Raw genomic sequence first — 20,230 nt, forward strand, 5'->3', positions numbered from 1 at the left:
ACAACGTTCGCATGAGAAATCCCAGCGCCGCTTTGGCGCCTGGTTATCGAGAACACGTCAGATCGATTTGTTCTACGATGCATACAAATTGTATGGATCGTGACGACTCGAGAATACTCGAGATCTGAGGACAATTTCTTTGTCCTGTTCGCGCGTACTTCGCGTCCTTCGTCCTTGTTTGGCTTCAAAGCTGGCTCCTACCTTCTGGAAAATTCATTCAAAATTCAAATAGGTTAATTAATGACTTCAATTTTTGGTTAAGGGCCTTCCAAAACTTGGAAAAATATCTACCTTGCAATCAAAATTTGTGTTATGAGAACAATGTAAAATGTTCATATACAGGGTGCTATTAGTTGGCCTAACCCAGACCAATTTGTTGATGGAGGCTTCGTTAAAAAGTTATTAACAATTAAATTCAAATATTTCAAATCGTTCTGGAAAAATTATTTTCGGTTGCGGAGGTCAATTACAATCATTTTTGGTCATTAGACATACCCTCGAAATCCTACTCACTTTCGAGAAAAAAATTCGAGAAGATACTGAAATTTTTAGACAAAATTAAAAAATTTCAAATCATATTGAAAAAATTATATTTAGTTACAGGGGTCAATTACAAGCATTTTTGGTCATTAGACATACCCTCAAAATCCTACGCAGTTTCGAGAAAAAAAATTCAATAGCTGCCTGAATTTTTAGACGAAAAAGAAAAATTTTAAATCGTTCTGAAAAAAATATTGTTAGCTGTGGGGGTCAATTACAATCATTTTTGGTCATTACACATAACCTCGAAATCCTGCGCATTTTCGAGAAAAAAATTCAGTACCAATGAAACTTTAAACGTTAATAATTTTTTAACGAAGCCTTCATCAACAAATTAATATCCTTGATTTTTGTCTTATTTTGGCCTCTAGAATCTGTATGTATATCTAACTTGAAGGTAATGGGCTTAGGGCCTCGTACGCCATTTTTCCCTGGATCCAAAAACTGGTACGTTCGTATTAAACGAGCAAGATCGAATAAATTAATTACGGGGAAGGGGAATCGAAGCTGCAAACACCAAAGGGGGGGTGTTCGGTAAAAATGCGTATTTGCTTTTATTGAAAAAAAAAGGTGTCTCCGTGTACGTGTCTGCGATGGTGTCGTGTGTCGGACATAAATTGTCGATCGAGATGTGTGTGTGTGCTCTTAAAGCCCGCGATTGCGATCGTGGCGACGCGATGCTCGATCGTCGGTATTACAACGATAAACGTACGCGCGCGGCACCGATGAATATCCGCTGAACGGTCACGAATGATCCATCGAGCGTAGTTCGTCTAAGTATCGCGTAAAAAAACGTGGCGTTGCGCGCACAAATTACGACCGTTCCCGCGATCGAATCGAAGGCCGATCGATCACACCAGCCTCGACGGGAAAATTCGTTCCTACTATATTTATAGATATACATATACATACATACACTTTACATTTATAATATATTATATACCTACGGCTCGCTGTGTCTCGAGAACAAACGTCACCCATCACGGCACGCTGTGCCCGATGGTATGTCCCATTCCGGTGTCTCTCCGCACGGGGATAATCACTATCGTTACACGGTCGCCTACTATATTCAAAATACGAAGTCGATTGGGCGCCGTAACGCGTTCGGGCGCCCTCGTCTTTTTGTCATTTTTTCATTCTCGTTTCACGCCTCAGCGACGATCGTTCTCAATAACAAGCGCAACACCGTCGTCGAGTTCCCGCGCATCGACCGTGGCAGTATTACAACGTCGTTCGTCGGTGATTGGCTCGATGCGAAAAAGAAACAGCAGAGTTAAAGAACTAATTAAGAAAAAAAAAAAAAAAAAAAAAAAAAATTAAAAAAACACCGAGTACAATAAAGTTTGTCCCTAATTGTCGGTCGTGCGCGAAACAGATTAATTTAATCCTCGCCTTTGAAAACGATTGCGTCGACGCGAACACGTTCCATGCTACTCGTTCGCCGTCTAGTACAGTTCGAAAGCTCGACTAAAAAGTCCGAACGATGGGGAGACGCGCAACGAAACGACGCTCGCGGCGGAATCTCTGCTAGCGCGTGGGCAGTTCGGAGACTCGTTCGCGCAGGTGGCGCGCTCTCGCGTTCGAATGAAATCATCAGACAAGTTGCGTTTTAACAATGTAGAATCGTATATTATTGTCTGACCGTGAGTAGCGCGGACTCGAATGGCGCTCGTTTCCCATTCTCGGTGGGAACTCCCCCTACCTCCCCGCGCCACTGTCGATTCTGCGCCGTGACGCGCGTTCGAGGGGGCGGGAGGGGGGGCCAGAAGCGCTGTAAGCTTTTCAACGTCGAGGAAAATCAATTCGCGGCGATCACGGCGGCGGCCGCCGCCGACGACGACTTCTTCTTCAGTACGATGTCCTTGATGTTGAGATTGACCTTCTCCTTGCGCGGTGGCGGCACCGACTGCAGGCAAAACCTCTTGAAGGCCTCCAGCTCGCGCTCGGCGTCGTCCATTTCCCCGTCCTCGAGGTCTATATCTTTGGGCGTGAATACGCTCTCTGCAAAAAACACGCTCTGAATACTAGAAGTCGGGGGGGATAACCAGATCGAGTAGCGGACGGGGCGGGTAAGGTAGATCGGGCGAGGAGTAAATATCTGCTGTGCATAACGATTCTGTTCTGGTCATTGAATGTGTCGTTTTAGCCAAGGCACTGCCTGAGCATGGGTATATGCGAGAACGAGAATTGAAAGGGGAAGAGAATAGCACCGGAGAAATCTCGATCGGGGGACGGGGGCAGACTAGGCAGACGAGAGCCCTCGTACTTGCGTGTGCGACTTTCCGCGGTATAGTCCATACGCATGCAGCATTTTGGGCAACGTCAGCGAACCGACAGGGAAAAAGAGAGTATAACGTTGGAAAAAAATAAATTCTTTTTTTTTTTATTGATACGTCATCAAGCTGATTAAAAAGATATCGCATCGACACCTATATCGTACTGGTAAATATCACAATCGAGACTTTCTTTTTTTTTGTTCAGGTAGTGTAGGCAAACTCGCTGTAACGATCGATCGAACTTGCCAAAAGCACGACTCTCAACGAGCGGCCTACGTATCTTTTCTTTATCTTTCCTTTCTCTTTCCACAGTCGACACAAAACACTTGATTTACGATCAACTTCGTCCTCGCTGGTTCAACATCTAATGATCTAACGAGACATGTCTCTAAACGTCATGCTTCCGTCGTGTGTGATCCGCGTGCTCGCGACCCGTCGTCAACTTTCGAGGAGAAAGAACTAAAAAAGGAACGAAATGAAAAAAAATAGGGAGAGAATTTGGACATCCCTAGGTGTAGATAGAGAGAGAAAGAGAGAGAGATAGAGACTACAAGCTAACCTAATCTCGAGTATATGTATACATATATGTGTTGGGTATATATATATTCTTAATGAGTTAATCGGTTCGAGGATTTTTAATGTACGAACGTTTTTGATTCTTTGTTTTCGTTCCTTCTCAGTGGACACGAAATTATATTAGGAATCTAAAAAACATAGTATTTGCGGATGAGCTTAATAATTCATAGACAAACCGAAGGAAAAAACAGTTAAGAATTTCGATTTTACTTACGTTGGTGTGTTCATGTGCGTATAGAAGGAGATAACACCCCTGGGAAAAATTTTAATGGGGGATTCTAGAGGCCAAAATAAGACGAAAATCAAGAATACCAATTTGTTAATGGAGGTTTTGTTAAAAAGTTATTAACGTTTGAAGTTCCGTCCGTGCTGATTTTTTTTCTCGAAAATGCGCAGGATTTCGGGGGTATGTCTATTCACCAAAAATGATTGTAATTGACCCCCGCAACCGAAAATAATTTTTCCAGAACGATTTGAAATTTCTTTTTTTCGTCGAAAAATTTAGGCGCCTAATTAGATTTTCGGTGAGGAATTTTTTTCTCGAAAGTGCATAGGATTTCGGGGGTATGTGTAATGACCAAAAAGGCTTATAATTGACCCCTGTAATTAAATATAATTTTTTTAGAATGATTTGAACCTTTTTTTTTCCGTCGAAAAATTTCACACCTGGAATTTTTTTCTAGAAAGTGGGTAGGATTTCGGGGGTATGTCTATTCACCAAAAATGATTGTAATTGATCCCCGCAACCGAAAATAATTTTTCCAGAACGATTTGAAACGTTTGAATTTAATTGTTAATAACTTTGTAACGAAGCCTCCTTCGACAAATTGGTATTCTTGTTTTTCGTCTTAAATTGGCCTCTAGAATCTCCCATTCAAATTTTTCCCAGGGGTGGCCGAACACCCTGTATAAAATTGTTTGGTTTTCTTATTATTGTGGGTTACAATTGAGGTTATGATCGAAAAATGTTGCATCAAAGATATTTGTTAAGTTACGTGGTGTTTGATCGCGAGAATTCCAGCAATGCGTCGGTATCTAAAGATAACATCGAAATTACGGAAAGTAACGTGTTCTGTATATTGCATAATTATTTTTAATTATGGCGGTATCTTCAAATGCGAGTCTCGATCGTCGTTGGTCGAAAAATTGTTGGCGCTGGGAAAAATTTTAATGGGGGATTCTAGAGGCCAAAATAAGACGAAAATCAAGAATACCAATTTATTGATGGAGGCTTCGTTCAAAAGTTATTAACAATTAAATTCAAAAACTTCAAATCGTTCTGGAAAAATTATTTTCGGTTGCGGGGGTCAATTACAATTATTTTTGGTCATTACACATGCCCTCAAAATCCTACCCACTTTCGAGAAAAAAAATTCGAAAAGGTGTGAAATTTTTCGACGGAAAAAAAAAATTTCAAATCGTTCTAGAAAAATTATTTTCGGTTGCGGGGGTCAATTATAAGCCTTTTTGGTCATTACACATACCCCCGAAATCCTACGCACTTTCGTGAAAAAAATTCCTTACCGAAAATCTAATTGCCTAAATTTTTCGATAAAAAGAAAGATTTCAAATCATTCTAAAAAAATTATATTCGGTCGCGGGGGTCAATTACAATCATTTTTGGTCATTACACATACCCTCGAAATCCTACCCACTTTCGAGAAAAAAAATTCGAAATGGTGTGAAATTTTTCGACGGAAAAAAAAAATTTCAAATCGTTCTAGAAAAATTATTTTCGGTTGCGGGGGTCAATTACAATCATTTTTGGTGAACAGACATACCCCCGAAATCCTACCCACTTTCGAGAAAAAAATTCAGTACTGACGGAACTTCAAACGTTAATAACTTCTTAACGAAGCCACCATCAACAAATTGGTATTCTTGATTTTCGTCTTATTTTGGCCTCTAGAATCCCCCATTAAAATTTTTCCCAGGGGTGGTCGAACACCCTGTATCTATCTCGCTTCCTCCTGTTTGTAACCGCACATTTTCTTTGTCGGACAATGTTCTATGAGAAATACACTCCCGAATTCGATGAAACTCGACCCTGTATTACAAAATACGGGATTCCAAACCTCGACGTGAGTTTTGAAAGCATCACAGCGCTCTCTCTTGGAATGTTTTACAAGTATATCGAGATTTAAGCAGTTGAAAAGAATGCCTATGAAGTGTATCAAAATTATACTGTTCGTGTCACCACAGATTTAGGATATAAAGTCTCCCTGTCAATTGGAATGCCTTAGGCCTTTCCATGCATATGTGTTAGTACGAGTGTACTTCTCAGAAGCATTGTTCTCACTTAGGAATGATACACGATGAGGAATGTTTAAACTTTTGAATGCTAAATGCTAAAATCTCAAGCATCAAAGCCTAAAAATCGGTGACTAGTAAATTGCGTATTTCTCTTAACACAGATACTACGTTTCCAGAGTCTAAAAGTATCCCTGTATACTGAACAGGGCACGAAACAAGGAGTCAAAAACGTTGTGCTTTAAAAATGCCTGACTCGACTGGCCCGTCGAGGAACCTTTGTTTTAACACAAGCATTAATTCCTAATATATATATATGTATTATATTTATTATGTTTTACGCAGAGTGTGATCGCTACGGATTGCATTCGACAGAAAAAGTCACCTGGATTGGCCGTTAAAACGGGCCCGTTGGCACGCGCGGAACAGCGAAAAGAAAATAAAGAAAAGATAGTGCTCACTGGCCAAAGTTTCTTCCGGACAATCCCCAAGAAATTCGTGGCGGTCAATTCGAGGACATCCCGAGTGTATCCGGTATTCGAAAAATCATTTGACCTAGCCGAGACTTCGTCCTAACGCGGTACACTGCCCACTCCTGACGGAACGAAACGAAAGAAAAACTGTCGTCAGTGCGATTCAAACCTACTCGCTCGTCCATTGGCTTGTAACGGACGTTGCGATAAATTAATTTTGTTTCATTTAAAAAAAAAAAAGAAAGAAAAAAAAAAAAAAAAAGAAAAAAGAAAAGTAAAAAATATTTGTCTAACACCGGGAGCGAGATGTGCAGCCCGGGGGTGTGTTAAGGAAAAAAACAAAAAAATGAAAGAAGCAAATTTACATGTTAAACTCTGATTATTGTTGTTTCTCACCAACGAGGTTCCAGTCATCTCCGCACTGTCTAGCGCCCGCGCCCCGTTTTTTCTTTTTCTTGCTCTTCCCGCCGGTGGTGGCAGCTATCGAGGCGTTTATCGCCTCTCTGACCGCCGTTTTCGCGCTCTGCACGTCCTTGATGCTCGTGTCGGTCCTCACTTTCGTCAATGTGACGCTGGTCCCCTTCAGGTTGATCCCGTTCTCAGGTATCGGCTGGCCATTGGTCACTTTGCTGATCTGAATGTTCGCCAGACCGCTGAGCGTCGTGCAGTCTGGCGTCAGTCTGCTCCTCAGTTCCGCCAGACTCGACGGAATGATACCGTTAACGTGCTTCAAGTTCGCGCCATCCGTCGGCGTCCTGGACGACAGGTCGCCTTTAACTATGTAGTCGGGTTTTGGCGGCGACGTCAGGCCCGCGTTTATCGCCTGCTGCAACGCCGGACTCCTGATAGTCACCATCCCATTTTCCGACACTTTTATGATGGCCGCCTGCTGAGTCGGCGGCACTTTCATCGGCCCGAAAGCCGGATTTCTTATGGTCACCGTGTTCGTATTGGGATTATGCAGTATTCGCGCGGGCTCGTCTGCGTGATCGCTGACAAATGGATCGCTGTTTTGCACCATTGTCTGATTACCGCTGCTGCCAGAATTTGCTGCGTTTTTATTCTTTTTCTTCTTTTTCTTGCCAGTGCTGCTTTGGGTCTGTTGCGTTTCCTTAGGCATGTCTGCAAATGAGATACGAGAAATTAACAAAAATACAGTCTGAAACAGTGAGTGTAGAATTCGATTGAAAAATCATCCCACTCGAAGCATGTATATTCCCTGCTTAGAAAACTTCTCTATCCTCGATTCAAAATGACTGGAGACAGTCTGCAATGCCGCTGAAGTACGTGGATCATTTTCCAAGACGCGTTTTACAACGTTGCACTTATACTCACCCTTCTCCCCGGGTTTAGGGAGGAGATCCTGCTTTAGTTTTCCAGTGTCCACTACGATCACGTTGCCACCTGCCTGGGGGCTGGCGTAACTCGACTGAACGCCGCTCATCGGCGCAGCGATTATCGTGGTTTGCTTGGGAGGGTTCACCGGTTTGGGCAGCGGCGCTGATCTGATCGGCAACGGTTTCGCTGGCGCGTCGACCTTCGTTATCGTGATGCCAGGCGGTAACTTCAAGTTCTCTATGTTGATCTTCGAGTTCGCGCTGATATCCTTGAACTGGCTACTCAGCGGCGAATTGACTCGTTCCGTGGAAGCTGTCTGAACCTCCGGTCGCTGTTTGATCGTCACCTGACTGGGCGTTTTGTTCTGCGGCTTCTGATTGTCGCTCCTCGCTTGCTTGCTCGCAGCATTGGCGCTCGCCGTTTTGTTGTTCTTGGTCGAGTTCAACTGACCGTTCTTATCCTGTTGCTGCCCCTTCGACTTCTTTTGGTTCTCGTTCGCCATGTTCTGCGACGTCTTCTGCGATATCGGCGTCTGAGGAGGCGTGTTTATTTTGGTCTGTTTCTTGCTAGACACGTTCTGTTGCTGGTTCTTGTTCTTGTTCACTACGTTCTGCTGCAGCACGTTCTCCTTGTTCTCTGTGTTCTTCTTGTCCTTCTTAGACTTTGCTTTCGTCTCGGTTATACACTGAAGTTTCTTCTCGTCCGCCTGTTTCCCTTTGGTCTTTTCACTGTTCGCCTGCTGCCTCGCGTTCTTGTCGCAGATCTTGTTCTGCGTCTGTTGCTTCGAGTTGTTCGATTGCTGCAACTTGTTCCCCTGTTGCAACGAATTGTTGTTGTTGTTGGTGTTGTTGTTGTTGTTGTTATTCGCTTTGGTTTTCTTCTTCTTCCCGCTGATGTTCTGATTTTGCTCGTTCTCCAATTTCGGCAGAGCGACCTCCTTCGTTTGTCCATTCACCAGCGTGAATAAAACTTTATCCTCGGCCGGTGTTTGACCTTTCAACGTGATCGTGACTGTCGGTTCAGCGCTGTTCGACTCCATGACCCTCTTAATGGTCACGATCTGAGGCTGCGTCTCCGTTTGAACCGGTTTCTTCGTTTCTTTCGCCTTCGCCTCTTCCATTTTCTTCAGCTTCTTTCTCTCTTTCTTTGTCAGTTTCTTATCGTTCAAGTCTAGAGCCAATGATTTCTCCACTCCATTGCTCGCGTTGTGTTTACCGTTCGTGCCATTGCTGATGGTTAACGGTTTGTTAGGTTTATTACCAACGTCAATTTTGTCAGTTTTGGCGGTTGTCTTGTTCATTTGTCCAGACACCACCGTCTTATCGAGCTTACTGATATTAATACTTTTGTTCTTTAGATTCGTATTCACAGGTGCAGTCTTCGTTTTGCTGTTTATACTACTTGTACTACTACTACTGCTGCTACAGCTACTGCTACTAGTGTTACTACTATTGCTACAAACTTCTTGCTTGTCTTTCTTTTTATTACTTAATTGCTTTACAGTCGGCAATGCTACTGGCGGTGACGTAGGTAAAATAGATACTTCGGGTAGATTACACTGAGGTAATAATCTTTGAGGAACAGGTTTCTGCGGATCTACGACTGTAATCGTTACTTCCGGCGTCTTTTTTTGCAGCTCTATAAGCTTTTGTCTTTCTGCTTCTTGCCTATCTCTTTTGAGCTTTTCGTCCAACTGCAACGAATAGAACGTTTCATTAATAAATTAGTATGCATACATGTTGCCATAGTCTGTAGTCAAATTTATCGTAACTAACCTTCCGTTGCTTCTGTCGAGCCTTTTTCTCTGCTTTCTTGTTATTATCCTTTTTCCCGTTTTGATTTCCTTCGATGAATTCAAGCAGCTCCTCCAAGTTTCTCTGATCTCGTTGGTCTGGCTGCACCGTGGAGGCTGTCGAGACTGGTGTATTCGATCTAGGCGCCGAATTCGTTATCGCTTTCGTCTCCGTGTTCGGGTTAGTCGATAACGATTCCGACGAGCTCTTCGAAGGGCTACACGCAGCTTTACACTTTTTGGCCTTTTTCTTGGTCAACAGCTGCCGTAACCGTTCCCTCATTTCGTTATAATTTCGACTAACCGGCGCTACGGAAGCCTATAAGAAAGAAGCCACCACTGTTCTCAAACGCCACATTCCACGGTTTGTCGTATGAAATAAAAACATTGACAAAATCCACTTACAACTCCATGCCCAAACACTTCACAGTAACAACAGTCACAATGCCTACTTGAGTCTCTTTGTGCTGAACTACTGGTTGAACAAGAATCCTCTTGACTGCTCCCTGAGTCCGAACAATCACCGTCTCCAGAACTCACTGAAGACAAAACGTTACGCTTGTATAATTATAAAAATCATCGACGGTCGAAACACCTCAAACGGATACTGACAGTCATTACAAGACACTCGCTTGATGTGCTCGACGTTCGCTTGTTTATGACACGCGTGCGACGAATGATTGTTATGCGTGTGAGATCTGTGAGGAGGGCCCGTGGTTTTCGCCAGATCTGGAAATGGTCCGTGCGCGTGTGGAGGATGAGCCGTACCTGTTCAATTCCAGAAACGAATACGTGTTTTCGATTTCACACCACCGAAGACCACCGTTCAATTAATTCGTTAATATCCTATAACTCTGGCAATTACCTTGATGCGTTGTATGATTGTGAGTGGTGTTCTGCGTCTGCGTCGTAGAATGCCTTGTCTGTGTTTGAGCGGACTGTGTAGAACCAGTTTTCACCGCTGGTTTATTTGGTTCCTGATTAGTCTTCACGGCGGATGGCGATACTGGCTTCGGGTGATTATTTAAACCGACCATTTCAGGTACAGCTAATAACACGATTAAGGATTATATCGGTAGGAGTCCCGCTGTAAATGGTAAATAAAATTTTCGTTTCTCATAATTACATTCCGTCAAACAGGGACAGGTGACCCACTTCCGTTTCGAATTCAACAGACAGAGACAAAGAGGATCAAGGACCTTCCGTTTCCTATTCATTAGATCCCTCGCGTGCTGATACACACACGCACACGGTTCCGGTTCGGACGTTCTTAAATCGGTATCCTCTGGTACATTTTTCGCCTCCTTTCCATCGCTTTCCATATCTGTACCCTCCGCTTCCTCCACTTTTTTCTTCACCTGCGTTGCAGAACAATTTGCCGTGTCTTCTAAAATAGAGTTTACGAAACAAAATAATATGAATTCTATTGGACTTTTGTAGTACCACGTACAAGTTCAATTGTTTCGTTTTCATATTAAAGCGACTTTCTCACCTAAAAAACCATTAATGAGTTGTGGGAACGGATTTTCTAACGGTAACTCTATATTGTCTGTGTCGCTTTCATCGTCCTACAAATAAATCCTGTTAAATCAACAATAATTCAGCAACGAAAATAACGTTTAAACAAATTCTTACGGTTGGAGACAGCGGAGGTCCCATGCACATGGGGCATTCGCAGCGTTTCTCTTCCTCCGCATTGTTTTCTAAACACCCGACCTCGTAACGAGCCCTTAAAAGTTTAACGAAACGTTTGCGAGTTACGATACGTATAAAACTACAGTCGATTGAATAAAGCGTACCTGACAGATTTAATCGCAATCTGAGCTAAATGACATGTCGCGCGCGCATAATCGGAAAAGTCTGGATCGTCCTGCCCGTTGACATAAATGTCTGTAGCCGTCAGCACGCCCGTTATGTCGGCCAACTTTTGATGCTGAGCTTTATTCCAGTCATCTAATAAGATTTGAACTATCTCAATACTCGGGGGCATATTGAGCGAATCCAAACTAAAATCTGGAGTTGGACTTAAAGGCCTACTGTCCATTCCAGATATACCAACTTTTGCTTGTGACGCGAGCGTCGACAATTGACCATCGACTTCTTGCAATTCGCTAAAATAAAGAGCAACGGCTGTACCCTTGATCTGAGTGTGTACGACGTGAAACTGTATTTTTTTTTTTTTTCATAGTACTTCACTTTTTCGCGTCAACATACTTTCCGCTAACGGGCGACTTGTTCAACATATGTTGCTCCATAAGTTTCCTACTCGCTGTAAACAATTCCCAAGCCTCCCTTATTTGCCTAAGCCTAGTCATTCGAACTGCTTGTTCTGCACTGAAATACGCCCTGCTTATGAAACTCCGCCCGTACACTCGTTCCCGTGCAATAAGGCCAACGTGCACGCCTTTATCACTATTAAACAAAACGGAAATTTGTGCCATCGCTTACTTGTATTTATCCATCCATGGCTCAGTTTCTGGCCACAGGTCCCCTATTACCGTCATCTCTTCATCAAATGATAAATATCGATGAACGAGATCTTGGTATTCCGTGCCTTTCAAAGGCAACAGTTTCCTTAACTGCGGAACAAAAGAATTACTTACTCTAACGGCCAACAAACCGAAAAACCCTGTTCCGAGTACCGGGGGATCGCTATCTGACCAATCCATTTACCTGTACAATGAAAGACGGCAAATTGTTTTGTACCAATGGATCATCGTATACGTAGATTTGATACAACTTTTTAATGAAACAATCCCACGACAAATTAAACTTGCACAGATGATCCTTCAAAGGTTTCACTAATTCAGAAATTTGCGATGCCGTCGATATCAACGCGTCGTAATCATCTAAAAGACCTACGCATAGAATACACGAACTGAACATACACAGTGATTAATAGGAACCAACGAGCTGCGTTAAGAAATAACATTTATGCTACCTGTAAGAAAAATTTCTGCTAAGTTATTTACACTACGATCGTGTAGAAGAGCTAACAATCGAACTTTTACTTCTACAACAAATTCCTGCGCCTGACTCACTAGCCTCATAAACAACTGGCGGGGATCCCTCTTACATAGTCTGAAAAGAAATACTACGTTCATATCCGCTTACTCCAATTCACGCGAATCGGATATCCGAATGACATTGACGGAACTCACTGTAGAACAATATCATGCATATTATCTACAGAAAGCACGCTCTGTTGCAATTGCAAGCTCCCTGATGTACAAGAGGCTTCCAACGCAGCATTAAAAGAGGTTCGTATATGTTGTCTCAATTCAGTCCATAGATTTTGAAACTTCATAGCCTTCTGCAGTTCCTCTCTGAACAATTCTCTGTAATAATAATTGATCCTACTAAAACCTCCCATCCATTTGACCTTCACCTTCGTGAATACAGTAGTGCCCACTTAAGCGTCCGCGGTTATCTCCACCAATTCTTAGAAGCCATCGATACATTGTATATATGGTTTCGGGTGCCAGCTATTGTATCTCATTAGCACTTATCCTCTTTCTTTATCACCGTTGAATTCTAAGAAGTAACCATGCCCAGAGCATGGTCACTTATGCGGGCACTACTGTACTCGTTTTCACAAGCAGCGAGTGGCTGTTCAAGGATTAAATTGCATCCCTTTAGAAACAACGATAATTACCTTTTAGCTTTAAATATATCACAGGAGCATGCATCTTTTCCTCTAGAAGGACTATCTATACTGCCGCTGCTCAAATTGTCTACAACATTGTCCAAGCTCTTTCTCCGTGAGCTCTGCTCAATGGTCTCAGGATCTCTTGCACCCTTAATAAATGCAATGATCGCGCTTTCATTTGGCGCCATGTTCTGGAAATACAGTTCAATTTATAGTACAGTTTTTTCAAGGTGAATAGAAACGGAGTTCAGGTAGGAAGTAGCAAATGTACCCTCACAGTTATCGACTTTGAACGATCGATAGTTTCTTAAATTGTTAAACAGTACTAAACATTAATGTGTTTCTGTGCTAGATTGTCTTAGCTAAATTTCTGAGCATAGTATCGCATCGTGGATGGGGCTTATACCGTTTGGAGCAAGCGAAGCCAATAAGAAAGAAGATTCGTTGTAATTTCACAATTATGTACATATAATCTGTACATTGAGAGTAATTTTTAGATGCTTAAATCCTACTAATTTATTGAAAATTTCAGTTACCATTCCACCGAATTGTCATTATGCAACGAGATTTATGCCAATCGAGAGTTCGATCGACGCAAAGACAATATCGATCCCGTCACGGTTCCTTTGAAAAAGATATCAATCGTTTGTAATCGATATCTACGAAGGTGCGAGTGCTTTTCGTGAGCCGTCGCGAGCGAGGGAACATTACCACGACAGGAACGGCGTCCGCAACGACAGGAGACCTGACAGCGTCGTCCCCGTAATCGGCAACGGGGTCTGTGCCCTGTCGCGTGGGATCGTCGTTCGCATCAGTGCAGCCATCGCGAGTTGCATCGTCTGCGTGTTTCTTAGCGAGAACGTCACCCATCGCTGCTACGTTGCTTTCTCTTGTCCTGTTGCATTGACCGTCCTCGACGTCGCTGCCGCTCATTCTATCACCGCGTGGTGCAACTGGCACACCAAATGGATCGTACGCGATTACTTTGAACGGGCTGCACGGCAATCGATACGTTTTTCCACGGGTTTTACTCCGAACCGCGTAAACACCTAAACCGCATTCAATCAACATTCGCTCAATATGGCGTCTCGCGTGCTCGTACCGTGGTTCAACATAGCGTCGCTAGGTGACGTACTCCGGCGATTGCGTGTTTTAAGCTAGCGATGGGTCCTCGTTCAATCTTGCAGCTTGCAACATTTCGAGCAAATCGAAACTACGAATCAGAGCGATGGTAGCGAGTTTCGCGCGAAAACCACTGCCTCTTGTCAGCGACTTTCGCGACAGCCTCGACCTGGCGCGAGCTCCCCATCTTGTTTTTCGATTCCATACTTTTAAATTAAACGTATATAAATATTCAATATTGCCATTCGGAGTTTTATCTTTAGTATGATCCCTATCTGTTGAACAAGAAGACCATATCTACAATTCTGTTTAGAATCAGAAGACTGTTATAAATGCAATATCTAATTTAGTCTTAAGATGATTGTATCTAATCTTGTTAACACATAAATATATATACCCTTTATCAAATATATACTATATTTTTACATACACAAGACTGATTTTATTACGTGTACCTTACAAAATATATATGTGTACTATTTTATTCGCAAGTCACCTATGGGCTTGGGTCGCGAGCCCAACGTTTATTAATAAATGCAATATAATTAATTTGTATCACAGATTACCTCGTCTGTGTTTGTATTTTAATTTATCGTTTGAGAATCGGAGAAAACGAGTGAAGCGCCATCTGGCGAGCGAAAATCATCAACGTTTCCGTTGAATGCAGTTGATAAGAATGCAACATAAGTTTGTGTTGATTTTGTATTACGTGTGAACACCTGGGAATACCATATTCGAGATACGTGGACAGAAATTGTCAGAAAAATGACAACGAATTATTTAGAACTGGATATCAACAAACTGTTCGAGGATTTCACGATCAAAGAAATCGAGGGGATTCAAAAGAAAATACAACATGAAAGTGACAGAAAGAAAATAGAGCTTAGAACTTTAGTTGGGTAAAGTTCATTTCAGTCAATGATTTATTATTTTTGTTTTTCTTTATTAGTCTGTATTAACATTTGTATATTCGTTGGATGTTACTGAATCACTGTTAAAGAAATGAAGGTTATCGATGTGCTGTTTGTATACATTCAATGATCGATTAAACATTTTTAGAGAAAGGTATCGAGATTTAATATTGGCAGCAGATACAATTGGGAACATGAAAATCACTTCAGAACGTGTTATATCGAGGATTACTAACATCGAAGAAAAATTTCGAGAATTACAAAAGAAATATCTTATCGGTTTCAAAATGGATCCAGTTAAGAACCAGACCGTTAGGTAGTTTCATTAATTTCTTCTTTCACCAAATTACAATATACTTGTCATTTAAACTGTTTTACAAATATTTACTATGGATTTGCAGTAAGGTAGAAGGAATTCAAGATTCAGTTATCATTCAAATAAAAATTCTAATGGATATATCGCAACATATTTGGTCCAGCATCGAAAGCAAAAATTTGTTATTTGCCACTCAGTTGTACTTAGTGGCTCAACATATAAATTACAGTTTGTTATTCGAAGTGGGAACTACAGAGCTATCGAAGAAATATCAAATCGTCTCCAAACAGTGGGACATAATTAGTCAGTTTAAAAATATTATATTAAACGAATGCTATAATATGTTGCAATCATTGGATGTACAATCGGAGGTTGGTACTAATTCAGATATGTATATTTATATCTACCGCAGTATTAAAAATGTTACTTTTATTTCAGAGCGTAGCGAATTGTTTGGCGGCGCTCGTATTGTTAAACGGATCGTCGTTCTCGGATTTATTGGAAATGTTAATATCTATGCGAAATCGTGCTATCAAATCTGTCGTCACGGACGAAAATGATAGTAGCGTTAAGAACAAAATAAAGTTATGCATTGAAATATTAATACAGACAGTCAATTTAATTTATTCTTGTTTTATACGTAAGTAAAATACACATAAGTACGTATTTATCATACATGTGCTACATTATAACGTGTTTAACGCGTTTTACAGGTACCAATGATAAATCAGGAGGCCTCGTTTTACAGTACATAACAAAAATTCAAGACCAGGAAGCATATTCGTTACTGTCCCAGTTAGACTTCAATCAAGAATTATTGCAGGAATTCCTTCCGCCAGTAATAAAACAGCACAAACTATTTGTTCAGAACACTCCGGAAAACTTCCTTTTGCCGGATCTTCAAAAGAACATTGAATCTTGGCTCGAATGGGTTGCTGAGTTTTGCAACCTGGAAGTCGCGAAACTTTTAAATTTAATAGTATCCATAAAAGGTTTATACTACGTTCGCGAGGAAGCCGTTAGTATTAATCTACCAGAAAACTGGAATACAATTTGGGAGGAACTTTCCCTACCGAGGATAACATTTTGGGTAGAATTTTTTCAACCTATTATATCGCAACGAGTGAAAAGTACGTAACATAAGTATAGAATGTACAGGGTGTCTCAAATTTTAACGGCCAAACTTTGTCGAAAGATTTGTTTCAACCTAAAAAATCTGGGACACCCTGCATAACGGGGGTAAAATACTAAATTCTTCTTTGCAAACAAAATTTTGAACGTTAGGTATCATAAACGATAAATGGATGGAGACTATAGCTGCATTGAAATCTGACATAGCAGATTTGCTCAGAAAACTAGTTTATGACAAGTTCGAATATCCAGAGCACGATCTGCGATGGTTCGTTTGGAAGGATTCCCCGAGCGATATTCCCCAGAAGCTCACAAAAAATGGCGGACTGGACAACAGAAGATCCTTACTGATGAAGACTAAAGGGTACTCGCCAAATATTCTCAAGTTGTGCGAAAGCTTCGACGCAAGCTTGCACGCTCTGCTTTCGGACCTCGAGCAATACTTGTACGAGACTGAACGTGTAATGTCTATAAAAGAGAACTTATTATCGACGAACATATCGTTAATTTCCGACACGTTCTCCGATCGCGTAGAAATCCAGGAACACTTGCAAACGATCAGCACCAGCGTGATACAAGATTTCATAAGCTTCGTGAAAACGAGATGCGTTAACGATAAACCCGAGCATGGTCAGCGTGAGATAAATACTATTGTGATGGCAAGATTCCTCCTGGCATTAACGACGTTGGGTTCGAACCTGAATAAATGTTTTACGCTCGCTAAGGTGCCCGGTTTGACTATCACGAACATGAAATGGCAGTCGATCTGCGATAAACTGAAAGAAGAGAGCATTTCCGTGTGGGCGAGTTGGGCTGCCTCTTACAAAACTAAAATGAACGAACACAAACGCAAGTATATATCTAAAGAACCGCTCGACGGTTTTCGAATACACTTAGTTATCTCGGAGTGGGAGAAAGTAACTATCGAGGAGGACTCTGGGGAGGGTAAAAGAATAAAGTCTGAAATCTTAGTGCCGTATCAGCCGTCCATACAATTGCAAAAGTTTTTGACCGCAGTTAGTAAAGATTTGAATAAAATTATACCACACACTCTTCCAAAGTAAGTTGCGTACTACATTCGAGTCTTCGTTGCGTATTACGTAGAGTCACAAATATTTATTTATCAATTGCAGAAAAGTGCTCCACGAAATCATAGAAGACGTTGCTGTAGAGTTATTGAATTATTATTTAACTGCGTTGAGCGATGTAAATCTGTCTCAGAAACAGGCTTTACAAGTATTATTCGATATTAAATATTGCACTCTGCTCATGGTGCCGCGAGAGAATAAAACTTTGTCCGATTTGTCGGCAAGGGCTTGCGACAGCGTACTGTCCAAAATCGATCCGTTCGATTATGATGTATTCAATCCATTCATTCACGCCAATGTGAAGAAAAGCGCCCAGAGATCTCTGGTGAGCATTCGAATAACAGCTAAATAGTTTGTTACAAGACATTCGAGTTCTCAACTTGTGCTTCTGTTTCCTAGCTCATATTGGGAAATTTGGTACCTCATTTGGAGCAGCTTCATTCAATTCTGGGCGCACGAAGCGAGTACAGTAACAGCGAAGGCGTGAAATTGGATTTGCCTTCGGTGTTGGCTTTGTGCACCGGTGCACCATGGTTTCCACCATTGACCGTAACAGCTCCAGCCAGAAACTTACCCCTAGTATCCGTGACGTTACCAGAAAAAGTACAGGTAAATACGATATTTACAAATCATCAAAAATCATCGCGTTTATTTAAACATATCATTTCGTACAATCATCTCTATCACACGCTTATACAGGGTGTTCGGCCACCCCTGGGAAAAATTTTAATGGGGGATTCTAGAGGCCGAAATAAGACGAAAATCAAGAATACCAATTTGTTGGTGGAGGCTTCGTTAAAAAGTTATTAACAATTAAATTCAAAAATTTCAAATCGTTCTGAAAAAATTATTTTCTGCTGCGGGGGTCAATTGCAATCATTTTTGGTGAATAGACATACCTCCGAAATCCTACGCATTTTCGAAAAAAAAATTCGAGAAGGTGTGAAATTTTTCGACGGAATAAAAAGATTTCAAATCGTTTTGGAAAAATTATTTTCAGTTGCGGGGGTTAATTACAAGCATTTTTGGTCGTTACACATACCCTCGAAATCCTACGCACTTTCGAGAAAAAAATTCCTTACCGAAAATCTTATTGCCTAAATTTTTCGACGAAAAAAAAAAATTTCAAATCGTTCTAAAAAAATTATTCTCGGTTGCGGGGGTCAATTACAATCATTTTTGGTGAATAGACATACCCCTGAAATCCTACGCATTTTCGAGAAAAAAATTCGAGAAGGTGTGAAATTTTTCGACGAAATTAAAATATTTCAAATCGTTCTGAAAAAAATATTGTTAGCTGTGGGGGTCAATTACAATCATTTTTGGTGAATACACATACCCCCGAAATCCTGCGCATTTTCGAGAAAAAAATTCAGTACTGGCGGAACTTTAAATGTTAATAACTTTTTAACAAAGCCTCCATCAACAAATTGGTATTATTGATTTTCGTCTTGTTTTAGCCTTTAGAATCCCCCATTAAAATTTTTCCCAGGGGTGGCTGAACACTCGTATTTATAAATTTATTATATATATATGCGTCTGTACTCTTAGATTGCCAGAACATTCTGATTAGATCGAGCATTTAATGCGGTAAGGAAACGATATTGCATGTCGCGTTTTCCGTTAAGCAAGACTAATTTTTAACACTCGAAATGGTTTTGCGTTGTTTTTGTGTGTTACAAACGTAATTTATTTTACCGTGCACATAAATCGTACGCGATAAATCACGATTGCGTGGTTAGATATACTGTCGATTTGATAGGACTGGCTCTAGATCGTTGAAAATAATTGCTTGTACATTGTAGCGTAAAAAGGTCACGAACAAGGAGAACACGAAAATCGATTCCGCTGGAGCTACGATCAAATCCGGAGCAGCTGCATTTTTCGGAGCAATGGGTACCGACTGGTTTAGCAGTAGTTAATTTATTTATTTAATTTACCGTTATGAACATTGTAAATATGATTAAATGTATATATACATAAATACTAGATTTATATTATTGTAAATATCATATTATCGACGAAGATTGCCTTTTTGACAGCACTGGTCAGTATTGAATAAAAAGTTTTATACAATCTTTAATACCTCGTTATCGTATTCACCTAATTTACCACCATTATTAATATGCATTGTATCGTCGGCGATTATTCTGCCAACGTACATAACTAACTGTTACAAATCGCGAAAGAAAATGATTCTAACCTTACTTACAAATAACGTTCCCGCTCTTTTTAACCGTTCGATACAGTACAGCCATCTAGTAGCGAACGAAGCTTACTACCCTCAAAGCTAATGTGTAGTGCAGGAAATTTACTCATTGCATACTCCGTACGGTAGTGTCTCTACCGGAAGTTACTCCAACCAATTTTCAAATGTCACTGATCGATACGAACGACCGATTCCACGACTTTCGCTATAAGAAAATAAACTGCATAAATAAATGTTCCGCCGATCGCGGTCCAAATAATCGGTATCTATCAACTTTGACTTGCAAAACCACTACTAAACGACAACCAACTACTAAACACGGTTTCCTGTCCGCGAAATAACGCTAGACAGTTTAGGGGAAACGAAGCTGCGTCCCTTATACTTTCGTCAGAACTAACCGCGAAGTCTTTCAAACTTTTTACCGAGCGTTCGAAGCGCCGTCGGCGACGGGGGCGCGAGAGAGACAGAAACAGGAGCTGTACCGCGGACACGAGAGAGACAGAGTGGCCGAAAGCGTCGCGGACAGTTACGCAATTGTATACCAACCACGACGAGAGGT

General features: G+C 41.3%; 2 protein-coding genes across 9 annotated transcripts; one reads left to right on the top strand and one right to left on the bottom strand.

The window, feature by feature from the left end:
• Nucleotides 1-1,080: 1,080 nt before the first annotated feature.
• Nucleotides 1,081-14,028, bottom strand: LOC143346430 (uncharacterized). Of its 7 annotated transcripts, none has more exons than XR_013080421.1 (19): nt 13,606-14,028; nt 12,901-13,085; nt 12,407-12,583; nt 12,187-12,326; nt 11,919-12,103; nt 11,694-11,824; nt 11,460-11,579; nt 11,045-11,356; nt 10,881-10,974; nt 10,738-10,813; nt 10,372-10,668; nt 10,111-10,293; nt 9,858-10,013; nt 9,651-9,784; nt 9,229-9,564; nt 7,451-9,146; nt 6,512-7,237; nt 6,104-6,237; nt 2,401-2,541 (listed from the first exon to the last, which is right to left on the bottom strand). XR_013080421.1 is itself a non-coding variant. In XM_076774508.1 (18 exons), the coding sequence occupies exons 1-18, from the start codon at nt 13,963-13,965 to the stop codon at nt 2,339-2,341; spliced, it is 5,472 nt and encodes a 1,823-aa protein (XP_076630623.1). In that variant the 5' UTR covers nt 13,966-14,028; the 3' UTR covers nt 1,081-2,338. The 7 variants fall into 7 exon arrangements, 4 of the variants coding, with proteins under 4 accessions (XP_076630623.1, XP_076630622.1, XP_076630621.1 ...); XR_013080422.1 differs by having other exon boundaries at nt 2,425-2,541; nt 6,028-6,237; XR_013080423.1 differs by lacking the exon at nt 2,401-2,541 and adding an exon at nt 2,832-3,275.
• Nucleotides 14,029-14,693: 665 nt separating this feature from the next.
• Cog1 (conserved oligomeric Golgi complex subunit 1) lies at nt 14,694-19,545 on the top strand. 2 transcript variants are annotated; one of them, XM_076773892.1, is made up of 10 exons: nt 14,694-14,915; nt 15,076-15,243; nt 15,329-15,614; nt 15,682-15,883; nt 15,957-16,373; nt 16,528-17,434; nt 17,508-17,787; nt 17,862-18,071; nt 19,014-19,052; nt 19,268-19,380. In XM_076773892.1, exons 1-9 carry the CDS (start codon nt 14,782-14,784, stop codon nt 19,029-19,031), a joined length of 2,622 nt encoding a protein of 873 aa, XP_076630007.1. In that variant the 5' UTR covers nt 14,694-14,781; the 3' UTR covers nt 19,032-19,052; nt 19,268-19,380. The 2 variants fall into 2 exon arrangements, with proteins under 2 accessions (XP_076630007.1, XP_076630006.1); XM_076773891.1 differs by lacking the exon at nt 19,014-19,052 and having other exon boundaries at nt 19,268-19,545.
• Nucleotides 19,546-20,230: the final 685 nt, after the last annotated feature.

This window comes from Colletes latitarsis, chromosome 10 (genome assembly GCF_051014445.1).
Source record: "Colletes latitarsis isolate SP2378_abdomen chromosome 10, iyColLati1, whole genome shotgun sequence".
In the NCBI taxonomy this organism is placed as follows: domain Eukaryota; kingdom Metazoa; phylum Arthropoda; class Insecta; order Hymenoptera; family Colletidae; genus Colletes; species Colletes latitarsis.